This window comes from Microtus pennsylvanicus, chromosome X (genome assembly GCF_037038515.1).
Source record: "Microtus pennsylvanicus isolate mMicPen1 chromosome X, mMicPen1.hap1, whole genome shotgun sequence".
Taxonomy (NCBI): Eukaryota; Metazoa; Chordata; class Mammalia; order Rodentia; family Cricetidae; genus Microtus; species Microtus pennsylvanicus.
This window is the reverse complement of record NC_134601.1, coordinates 12,891,262-12,903,238: the sequence shown is the minus strand read 5'-3', so window position 1 is coordinate 12,903,238 and position 11,977 is coordinate 12,891,262. Positions and strand designations below refer to the sequence as shown.

The following is an 11,977-nucleotide window of genomic DNA, read 5'->3' as shown; positions in this document are numbered from 1 at the left end:
TAACTAACCATTATTCAAATCCATCAAAGACTCCAGAAGGATATAATATTACCTAAGTAAACAAGAAATAAGTAACTTTCAAAACTCTAGAAATGACAGAGACATCTTGCTGTCTGGACAGTCATCCAAAGTTTTTTTGCACCGTTGGGGCATCCATCTTCAGCCTACAGGCCCATAGTATCCAGCAGACATTTCCATGAAGCAGGAAAATTCAAAGACTGTTCAGTCTCTTTTTGCTGTATCCTTTAGAATGTCTCATAGACTCATAAATCAGGAACCCAGAAAGATCATCTCACCTTTAGGCAAGTTCAGCAGTCATCTCTCTGTGGGTTCTTTGTGTCCAGGGATCTTTTTGAAAAAAAAAAAGAGGGATAATTGGATGATGGGATAATAGATTGGTACTTGTGAGTTATTGTTTTTAGACAATTATATTGGTATCAATTCTTGTATATTGATACAAAGTTAAAATATATTAACTATTGTATGCATGTATGCTTCTACCTCTGTTTCAAACATTTTTATATATTGATATATATAGTATTGATATACGTATATTTACCATATTGCATTTAATCAGAGGTACATTTCTAACTCTGATTAAGATACTTATATATTATTTATGTATTGATATATACTTATATTTATCATATTGCAATGTATATTTGTATATTGTTTATATTTGGAGGTCATTGTCATCATTTATTGCACAGTTGTTTATTGTCTTAGTCTTCAAGTTAGATAGGTATTGAGAATTATATAGATCAATAGTCATCTATGTTTATCATTTATAATTAGACAATTCAGGTTCTTTAGATACATAGAGATTATATTCAATATAGATTAATAAACTTCCACCTCTTCAAAGAGCTGTAGAAAATGGCCTTTAATCTAACTCAGAGTTCTGTAGTAGTGAGACACAATTGCTCCTGGCAACATTGATCTATTCCCGAGAGAATGTTGAGCACCAAAGACCCTCCACCTGGAGCCTTTCTTCTTGGCATAACTGGCCTTTGGACAAGGAAAAGCCCATACCTCCACCACTTACAGAGATACAGAGTATCCATAAATGGATAAAACAGGACTGTCATATCCTGCCAAGACAGGGTAAGATAGTTTTGAAAAGTTTCTTGCCTTTGAAAATAGTATGTCAGTTATGTTAGGCCTTAGGCAAAGTTGGTTGCTTCAACACTGCAAATGTGACTTTGGGTGATTGCCAAGGTAGCCAGTTATCTTTGTGATTACATCTTCTAGTAACCAATAATTCTTGTCTGTGATAGTCTTGTGGCTTGGTACCTTTCATCAGTGAGACATTCTCATTTTTCTTCCTCTGTGTCTGGATGACAGCTGTAGACTGACTCTTCCCTCTTCCCAGAATTCTCATTGCCCCACCTCTACTTCCTGCCTGGTTGCCTCACCTATACTTCCTGCCTGGCTACTAATAAATAAATCAGCATTTATTTAAAATATAAGTGACAGGGTAAAGACCATTGTCCCAGAATACTCCCCCCTCCTTTAAAAAAAAGACTCTGAATCTAATAACTTTTGTTTAGTTTTGAATCTGTTGTGGATGTAGAACTCAGATATCTGGGCCATCTACTCCTATTAGAGACTTCTCAGGTAGTCTTCCTTGATCAAACCTAATTTTTCTTCACTTATAATGAATCCACAGTCTCTCATTTTCTGTGGAAACAAAAGCAAAACCTCTTCTCCAAAGTTACATACCTTTTAACTTCAATTTTGAAGTCAGGATATTTTCAAAATACCTATCTTGGATTAATTGAGAAGCATTTATAAACAAATATCTTTTTAGCAGCATTCAAACACTTCAAAGGGAACATAATAACATACAGTACCCAGACTTTCTGTGTATTTTTCATCTTTGCATGGCTTTATTTTAACATCTATTTCTTTTTTTTTAATTTTTGGCTTTATGAGATTGGGTTTCTCTGTGTATCTTTGTCCTGGAACTCACTCTGTAGACAAGGCTGTCCTTGAACTCAGAGAGATCCACCTGCCTCTGCCTCTCAAATGCTGGAATTAAAGGTGTGTGCCACCACACCTTGAAGTAACAGAGGTCTGTCTGCCTCTGCCTCACAAGTATTGGGATTAAAGGTGTGTGCCACCACGTCCAACTACTCTCTTCCTTTATTTTAAGGACTTTATCCTTTTTTTTCTTTTTTCTCCCAGGCTTACATATATTTTTAAATACACAGTAAACCATTTAGAGATTTTCTTCATCTGAATCTATCTTTACTGTATATCTTTCTTTTTCTGACCACATGAGTCTTTAATTTGCTAAGTGATATTGCTAAGTGATTTGCTAAACTAGGATTAAAGCCAGTCCATTCCTTAGCTTTCTGAAATTCCTGCCTCATGGCAAAGGTACTGGCCAGAGCCATGTTTATTGCCACAATTATATGGCGTTTCAAGGTCCCTGCTGCCACCAAGAAGCATGCTGTAGGTGATTCATAAATACCACTTAAGTATTTTGTGGCAGAGCCTCTTAAAAGTGCTGCAAATGTTTTGCAGTTAAAGCTGAGTCAGGTAGCCTTTCTAAAATAAGAGCACTTTCCTCTAGCAAGCAAACTCACCCAAGAAATAGCTGTTATCAATAAGATATGCTTAACTCTATTATTTTATGTCACAATTACTTCTCAAGCTCTCTCAGGCTTTATGTGGATGCATTTGTCCACACATTGGGCACCATTTTGTAGAATGAGGGTTTCTGTCCCAACATGTCCCATAGCCATTTAGCCCCAAAGAAATCACACAGAGGTCTACATATTTATAAACTGATTGGCCCCTTAACTCAAGCTTATTATCTAATTCTTATAACTTATAACTTAGCCCATAATTTTTGTCTGAGTTAGCCACGTGGTTTGGTTCCTTTTTTGTCAAGGCAGTCACATCTTGCTTCCTCTGAGGATTGGTCACATTTCAGAATGAGATTTGTTTTTCCCAGCATTCTTATTGTCCCACTTCTACTTCCTGCCTGGTCACCCTGTCTATACTCCCTGCCTGGCTACTGGTCAATCAGCATTTATTTAAAATATAAGTGACAGGGTACAGACCATTGCCCCACAGAAACAAAGGAAATAATTTTTACACCCATTGAAGTAAATCAGCTGTTTTCTTTCATGACAAAACAGTAGGTGATGGAAAGAACTCTGGTTCATAAAGGTAAAGAAGAAAATCTGAGAAAATTGTCAGTCAAGTAAATTCATTTCTGCTTATTGATATACATGTGTAAATCCTTGTGGAGAGATGCATGTGCAACACACTCGCACATACACATACACACACACACACACCATAGTAGGGAGGATGAAGGCCTAATAATAAAGATAAATGAAAGAAGAGGTACCAGCAAGACAATATGAGGAAGGATGCCTGGTGTAAGAGGTTCTTTCTATGTGTTGCTTGCATTGATTAATGAATAAAAAAATTGTCTCGGCCTGATAGGGCAAAACTTAGGTAAGCAGGGAAGATGGAACTGAATTCTGGGAGGGAGAAAGCATTGATCTGCTGCCAGAGTAAAATATGCTGCCAAAACATAGCCGGCAAGCCACTGCCACGTGGCAATACACAGATTAAGAGAAATGGGTTAAACTAAGATGAAAGAGTTAGCCAATAAGAACTTAGAGCTAATGGACCAAACAGTGTTTTAATTAATATAGTTTCTGTGTGGTTATTTCGGGGCTAAGCTAGCTGGGCAGCTGAGATGAACAAGCAGGCCCTCCTCCTTGCAGCAGATACCCTAGTCAGCAAGTTGAGAAAAAAGCTTAATGTCTTTAAAAAGATTATTAAAATATTTTTTCCAAATATTAATTCATATTTAAGGATATATCATGTACTATAAAACATTAAAACTGATTAATACTTATATAATACCAGAGATTCTAATTTATGTATCTATATATCTCTATATATTCCTTATTATCGAAATATAAAATCAGGCCTTTACTTGCTGTTGCTTTTGGCTGCAGTTACAGTGATTCAGTAGTCAAGATTTTTTTTGGTAGCAAATGACAAATCAACTCAAACTAATTAAGCCATTAAATTGGATTTTATTGGTCTGCAGAACAAGGCAGAGAATCCTGGAAATGATGGCTGAGGGCATTAGGAAGTCTATGCAGATTTTTTCCCTGAATCTTCCTTCATTTGCAGGCATAAAGGAGAATGCAACTGTCAGGGTAACCTGACATTCTGGTTGTTAATAACACAGTTGGCAGCACATTGCTTATCACAGCTTATGATACTTATTTCAAGCATTCTATATTCACCACCAAATATACTCCACTCCTGTGCCAAAATAAAAATTAAGTGTATCAGTAAGAAATAAGAAGTATGTAAAATATTCATCCATGTAAACCATTTTAGTTGGGATTTGCGGTAGCAGTAGTAAACTTGTGCAGCAAATGTCATCACATGCTTTGTGAAATTATTATAATCTCTCTCTGGAATTTCAGCTGTGTTTGGCTAATTTGTTCTGTTCTGTTTTAGTAGAATGCTGTATTTCTAACTAGGTGTGGGTATTTTAATCATAGATCTTAATCCCTCCTACACACATACATATCCTCTAAAAAACACATTCAATTCTGAATGATCATATCAATTAAGTGGGAACAGGCTGAATTTGAGGTGAATAGGGAACATCAAACCATTCAACTATTTATTTCTATGAAATAAGAAATTAAATATGCTTTTATTAAGACAGAGTGTGAAGATGAAAGAAATAAAAGTAAAAACAGATGACCACAAACATCCTTAAAATGAATGCAGTGCATTATAGTTATAGGAAAGATATATGCTCATACCCAGAGAGTGCCTGTCCTGCGTCTGTCTCAGGACAGGCAAAATCTTTTATTGGTCCATATGGAAGAAGGATGTCAATTTAGAAATTTAGATAAATTAAAATCATTGAGTTTGGATGATAACCCAATGCTTATTTCTAGAGACAAAATAATATTTACATAACTATCACCAGCCTGAATGCACAAGTCATAAACCATGTAGCCAGGTATGTCTTTTGTGCCCAGGAACAAAATATTGTTTTCTGCTTTCATAAAAAATATATCTTCACATTTAAATCATTTATTAGTCTTTCTGATATTTTTAAAAATATAGAAAAGAATAAAGATTAAACTCTTATACAAATTAATAAATGTCAATTAACATTTTGGCTACTTATCTCAAATCTCTTTTGAAGTGTACTTGTAGTGCCAAGCAATAGCTTGCCTGCTTCAGCATGTTCTACATTTGAAATGATTGCCCCTCATAGGCATGTTTGTTTGAATAATCATTACCTAGTTGAGAAGATTGTAGAATCCATAGGAGCCTCACTGAAAGAATAGAACCACTGCTCCATTGGCTGTGTACTCCTTACTTCCAGATTGTTGATACAAGATGAGCAGACACCTCAAATTACTGCCATCATGTCTTCTCTATCAGCATAGACATGAGCCTAAATCAACGCTTTCTCTCTTAACTTTTTCCTTGCAAGTTATTTGATCACAATGATGAGAAAAGGAAGTAAGTAATACTCTACTGATACCAAGAGTGAGATCACTACTGTGACAAACATGACTATATGATTCTTGTATGTTTTAAAAAACTTATAAAAGGTATATGGAATATTTTGGAATTATGGACTGTAAATATCTTAGAATACTGAAAGAAAACCATTACTATGGGAGTTTGGAAATCCAGAGTGCTGAGATAAATACAAAACAAGGCATTCTGGCTTTATGAAGTTTCAGAAGAAAACAAGGACTCCATAGGGTAATGTGCTAGAGAACATTTATGTTTTATCCTGGCAAAGAATTTTCCTTCATTCTGTCCATATCCTTAGAAATGAACTAAGGGTAAATTGAAAAATTAATGAACTGATTTGTTTGGCAGAGTAAACTTAAAAGTAGGATAGCATATAGGCCTTATTATGGTTGCTCTTCATTAGTCTTATATAGGTTTACAGTAAATAGAGCAAAATATGCTACAGAAAGATAAGAAAAAATAAGATATTTGATTGGGAAAGGTTTGTGGTCAAACATTTCAGATGAGAGAGCACAGATAACAAAGCATCTATAATTGTTACAGAATTTAGCTCTATTAAAGAAAAATATGGCAAAGGACAATGAGAAAAGTATACCTTAGTGGAAAGGCTTCCACCTATCAGAAGCTCCATTTTGTGAATGGAGCAAATTCATTTCAGTGGAGACAACTAAGAATAATTCTGAAGGAGTTTCTTTCATGAAAACACCAACCATTGGAAGTATTCCACCAGAACTAACAAACAGGGTCCAATGCAGCTTTCAACTAAGAAGGCCAGGCTAAATTTCAACTAGTAATAGAAATCATAAGCTTCATATAAAGTCCTACATGCACGAAAGATTCAAGATTCATGGATCATGGATGTTTCTGTCAAGGTTCCTAAAGACTATTGAGGAATAAGAAAGTGTAGTGCAGATGTGAAGAAAATGTGTGCATATCTGGTGGGAAAACATTATGTAATAGGGATATATAGTTTGCAAGACTTTATTCCTGAAACAAAGTAAGAACATATCTATTTCCTATAAATAATAGTGAAAGTAAATAGTGTTACAAAAATTGCTGGAACAAAGTAGACACATATGAGAACATACAAAAGGAGAATTTTGTGTTCTATTATAAAGCCTTGTAGTCAAAGAAATGAGTATGATGTAAGTGATCGACTTTCAGGAAACCTATAAAAATGCAGTTAGCAGAATTTGTTGGTAAATTAAATGTTGCATAAGAAGTAATATAGAAGACAATAAAAACTTTGTAGAGCAATTTGAAAAACTGAATAGTATTAATCAAAAATATTAAAGAATATGATGATTTATTTAGGGAAATCAGGACTTTTTTAGGGAATGCTAATTTGAGATTATCAAAAAGACATCAGTAAATAACTGCATATAATAATTAAAAGTTTAGTATTAGGTTGAACATGGTATGGTAGGGCATGCTTTTAATCCCAGTAGTTAAGAGGCAGAGACAGGTGGATATCTGTGAGTTCAAGGTCAAACTGTAGTGAGTTCTAGGCCCAGACATGGCTAAACAGTGAGGGCTAGTCTAAAAGATAAAAGTGAAGAATTTGGAATTTGATTTCAGTGAGAAATATAAAAGCAACAGTCACAACAATGTAGGTAAATTGCAAATCCCTAAAAATGAATAACATGATATAGGGGTAGACTATATATAAGAAAAATAATATGTTAAGGATCAAGACTTCATATTTCAATGTTTAGAAATAAGGGAAATGAGGAAGATTCAAATACAGAGACTGATAACAAGTATACAATAAAGTAGGGGTATTTTCAATGAAATAAATTAATGATAGTGTATTAGGAAAGAGACAACAATCAAATATATCTACTTCTATTGAAGGATCAAGTAACAAGACAAATGAGAACATAGCTAGATGGGAAATACAAGCAGAGAGACAGGGAGAAAGAAGGCACAGTTGAAGACATGCCAGCCAGATGTGGAAAGAGCAATATGGACATGACATACTGGGAAAAGGTACTGCCACATGGAAGAATATAAATAACAAAATTGAGTTAAATTAAAATATAAGAGCTAGATAATAATAAGCCTGAGCTATTGGTTGAGCATTTATAATATTAAGCCTCTCTGTGGTGATTTAGGAAATAGCTATGGGTTATTTTGGCCCAAATGGCTCTTAGACAAGAAACTTTTGCCTACAATAGTTAATGATTTTCATGTTTTAATGTACAAAGAAATCACCCACAAAGCATCTCCAATACAATAATAACTCTTGTAAATAGTGTGCTTTCTTAGATCTTGATAGTGTTTAGGTAGATAGATTTCTTTCTTTTTTTTTTTGTTTGTTTTTCGAGACAGGGTTTCTCTGTGGTTTTCGAGCCTGTCCTGGAACTAGCTCTTGTAGACCAGGCTGGTCTTGAACTCACATAGATCCACCTGCCTCTGCCTCCAAAGTGCTGGGATTAAAGGCGTGCGCCACCACCGCCCGGCAGGTAGATAGATTTCTACAGATGGCAGCTAACTCTGATACTGGCAGTAGTCGTCACAGCATGCCACAAGTGATCCTATCCACAAAACAAGTTTAGTCTCAAGATATAGAGTAATTATCTCTTATCAATGGAGAATACATTCCAAATCTTCCAACAGATGCTTAAAATTGTGGTACTAAAGCTTATATTGTGTTTTTAATAAATTATATAGTCTATTCATAGGGATATGATGATGTTTAGCTTATTAAACAACCACAAAATGATTAATACCAATCATGCAATAAGACAAAATGTATAATGATATATACTAATAAAACTTCTGATTCATTGATTTCTGGAATTGTTTTTTTTTTCATATCTTTGGACCACAGGTAACTAACTAGAATGCCAGAAAAGAGAACTCTAGATAAAGATAAAAGGAATTGTTGCAACAGTGGTTTTAAAGCTGGTATTTTAATCCAATCTCCTTCCTGAAAGCCACTCACATGGTAATATAACAGACCACAGAGTAACATGAGGATTCTCATCTCTACCATGGTCTCTGTCATATCTTCTATGCTCAGTGTTATGTTTATGTTCTTCAAGGTTCCCTCTTCTCTTATAAACCTGTTATGGTGCTACATAGTCTCATGTCCTCCTTTTCTTCATTCTCAGTGAACTCCATTTCCATTCCATTATATGCTGTTCTTTACAAGTACTATACCAGCTGTTATCTTTCCACTGAGTAAGCTCTAGTCTGGTTCAACTCTGAACTCAGGAAAAGAGGAATATATTTTTTCTATTCCAATTATAATTTCTCCAGTGCCTAACATGGTATCTGGTGAATAGGAAAGATGATATTTAAAGCAACGAAGAAATAATAGAAATGTCACAAGACAGTAAATTATGCTAAAGAATTCACATATTTCAGATGTATTTTGAAATAAACAGATATTAAGCAGAATGGTGATTATGTAAAAGATAGAGGAAATACTACAAATGTTCATCAATAGAAATGCAGTATAAACTTATGAACTAATCATATGTATACATGGAAATATGGTTCAGTTGCCAAATATTCCATATTTAAAAGTCCAGTTTCACACTGAGATACTTTTTATAAAATGGATAGTGATGGAAATGCTATTTCTCTGCAAATTATAGGAGAAAAATTAGAGCTTTTTCTACTTAGAATTATCAAACTTTAATCACATAAATAGAATACGCAACATGTTCTTAAGCAAAAACTATTAGTTTTCTCAGAGTTGTGGAAGTAAATGGAAATTAAAATTTTTGTATGAGAGAAAAATGAAGAAATTACTATACTGTAATAGGTAGCCACACACTAAAGCATTTTGTTCTTCAGTGCATTACTAGATTATGCGTGCCTCTTAAACTCATTTCTAAGTGTCTTAACATCTAAGATCTTTTCATCTCTGCTTACACCTATCTCCTAAAAATAGTGCTTTCAAGTCTCTTGTGCATGGCCAATGGTAAACAAGTAAACTTCCTGTTAGTGGACTTTATCATAGCACTAAAATGAGTCTGGAAAGAATTTTAAGTAAAGCAGAATATTTATGCTGGATTTTCATGCAAAATGTAGGTGAAATTGAAGGAAATCTAAATAACAACCAATGACTCAGGCTAAAAGCCATTTGGGTAGAGCCCTGGCATTAGTATTCAAACGTTTTTGAAAGTGGTATAGTTTACTGGAAAGAAAAAGACACTGAAAATATTAAGATTTACTCATGTTCTAATTCCACAATTTATTTCATATGAGACCCAGAGCTTTTTTCTGAATGCAACGTAACATATTCAACCATAAGGAGAAAATATTATATTTTCACTATCAGATACTACTAGGCATTTGAAATGTTTTATCAATTACAAGGCATTGCTATTACCTATGTTTATTAATATAGCTAAGTATTATGTTTCTCATCCTCTGATAGGAGCCATCTAAAAAATACATCAAACAGATGGGGATATATATCTCAGTAATAGGAAAATTGCCTAAAGTGTAGAGTGCCCTAGGTTCAATCCCCAAACCTAAAAAACAAATAAAATGAACAGAGGCAGCAATTCAACAGAATAGTAATAGTATAGTGGTAGTTTAAAAAGTAAAAGTCCCAGGCTCCTATTACAAAATTATATACTTAAGGTCAATCTTCTTTCATCCATTATATGTAGGTTGATCATTATGGCAAATGCCAGTAACAGAAGGTTGAGTGTGGACTATGAAGGTTATTGGAAGCTGGCTGAAAAGCAATTTGTAAATCAAAAAATGCTTAAAACCTACTGAGAAGATGGTGAAACCTACAGCTGCATGAAATTGGAATTGTTAAATCCCAAATTGTTTGCGAATAAAGAAAACGTGCTGTGATAGTTTCTAGGTTAGTGAATTCATAAAACCAGCTATGGTTTTCAGGCAATCCACTTGACCACACTTGATATCATTACTGCAGAAGGGGGCATCCCAGTTGCACACTTTCAAAGAATTGAAAAGATTATGACAGAACATCAAGCAACGAGTCTCCAAACAACATACTTGAAAGGAACATTATCTTACTCTATTCACCAGTATGTAATATTCTCTATCCTCTTAAAAGCAACACTTTCTTCCAAGAAATTTGTATTAGAGACGTAAATGTTCCTACTAACCTCAAAAATAATGGGTAATTTTTTTTCACAGTCCATAAAGGCTCTTTATTTATGTTTTACATCTCTAGAAAAAGAATCCCAGGATTTTCCCTCCTGTGTGCTTTCGTCTTGCCTCTTCATGGTCCGTGATGCCAGCTGAGGTAGTCAGTACACACTGCCACCATGGTGCGCATGAACGTCCTGGCCGATGCTCTCAAGAGCATCAACAATGCAGAGAAGAGAGGCAAACGCCAGGTCCTCATCAGGCCCTGCTCCAAAGTCATCGTTCGGTTCCTAACCGTGATGATGAAGCATGGTTACATCGGTGAATTTGAAATCATTGACGACCACAGAGCTGGGAAGATTATCGTGAACCTCACCGGCAGGTTGAACAAGTGTGGAGTCATAAGCCCTAAATTTGATGTGCAACTCAAAGACCTAGAAAAATGGCAGAACAATCTGCTCCCGTCCTGTCAGTTTGGCCTCATTGTACTGACCACCTCAGCTGGCAACATGGACAATGGGTAAATTTAAATATACAATAATTCAAGTCAGTTACAAGTAGTAAATCAACATCCCTCCTGTCTTCTGTCCCATGAAATTCATAGGTATTCTAGAGCAGAATATCTCATCAATTAGTGGCAATTTCAAAAGATTAGAATAAGGTTTCTCAATCAATAATGTATACAGAAATCACCAGGAGAGTAGGTTAAAATGTAGATTCTAATAGTATATGAGCTGGGCTGACATTCTGCATGTCTAGTAATCAACAAGGGGATACAGATTCTGATAGCCTGTATCATATTTTGAGTATCAAGATATTCTATCTGTGTTTACTCTCATAGGATTTCTGGATCAAGTACCTGTAGCAATTTTTAAAAAATCATAATTCCATCCTCCAGATCCTAAGTATTCCAAAGGGTAGGCAAAGACTCACTAACACACATCTGTGTAGTGTAAGAAATCTATTCTGAACTACTCTTTACATGATGTCTTGCCATAAGAAGAAACAGGTTCATAGACAAAATAATTAATTGTGGAACTTTGGGTACACATGACTCACTAAAAGCCCCAAAGACATTCCTTGAATTTTGAATACTGAAGAATAGACTTCCTAGTTAGAAGTATATCTTATCATCATCTGTCAGTCTTGAATGTGCCAACACTGAATATGGACATTTCTTCAGAAAAAAAAAATCTCACTTCCATAACTCTCTTCAGATCCCCACATCCCAGGAGGACTTCCAATGAATACTGGGGATTCACTGTGAGCCTCAGTGTTCTCTATTGTGCTAGAAGATCACATAAGTAGTGACTTACTTATTTTAATAGCAGCTTCCAGG

General features: G+C 34.9%; 1 protein-coding gene across 1 annotated transcript; it reads left to right on the top strand.

The window, feature by feature from the left end:
* Positions 1-10,817: 10,817 nt before the first annotated feature.
* On the top strand, positions 10,818-11,162 carry LOC142841666 (small ribosomal subunit protein uS8-like). Its single transcript, XM_075958565.1, has one exon. It carries the CDS (start codon positions 10,818-10,820, stop codon positions 11,160-11,162), a length of 345 nt encoding a protein of 114 aa, XP_075814680.1.
* The last annotated feature ends 815 nt before the right edge of the window (positions 11,163-11,977 follow it).

Coding starts and splice junctions, on each gene's coding strand:
- LOC142841666 (XM_075958565.1), top strand. CDS start 10,818: ATGGTGCGCATGAACGTCCTGGCCGATGCTCTCAAGAGCATCAACAAT.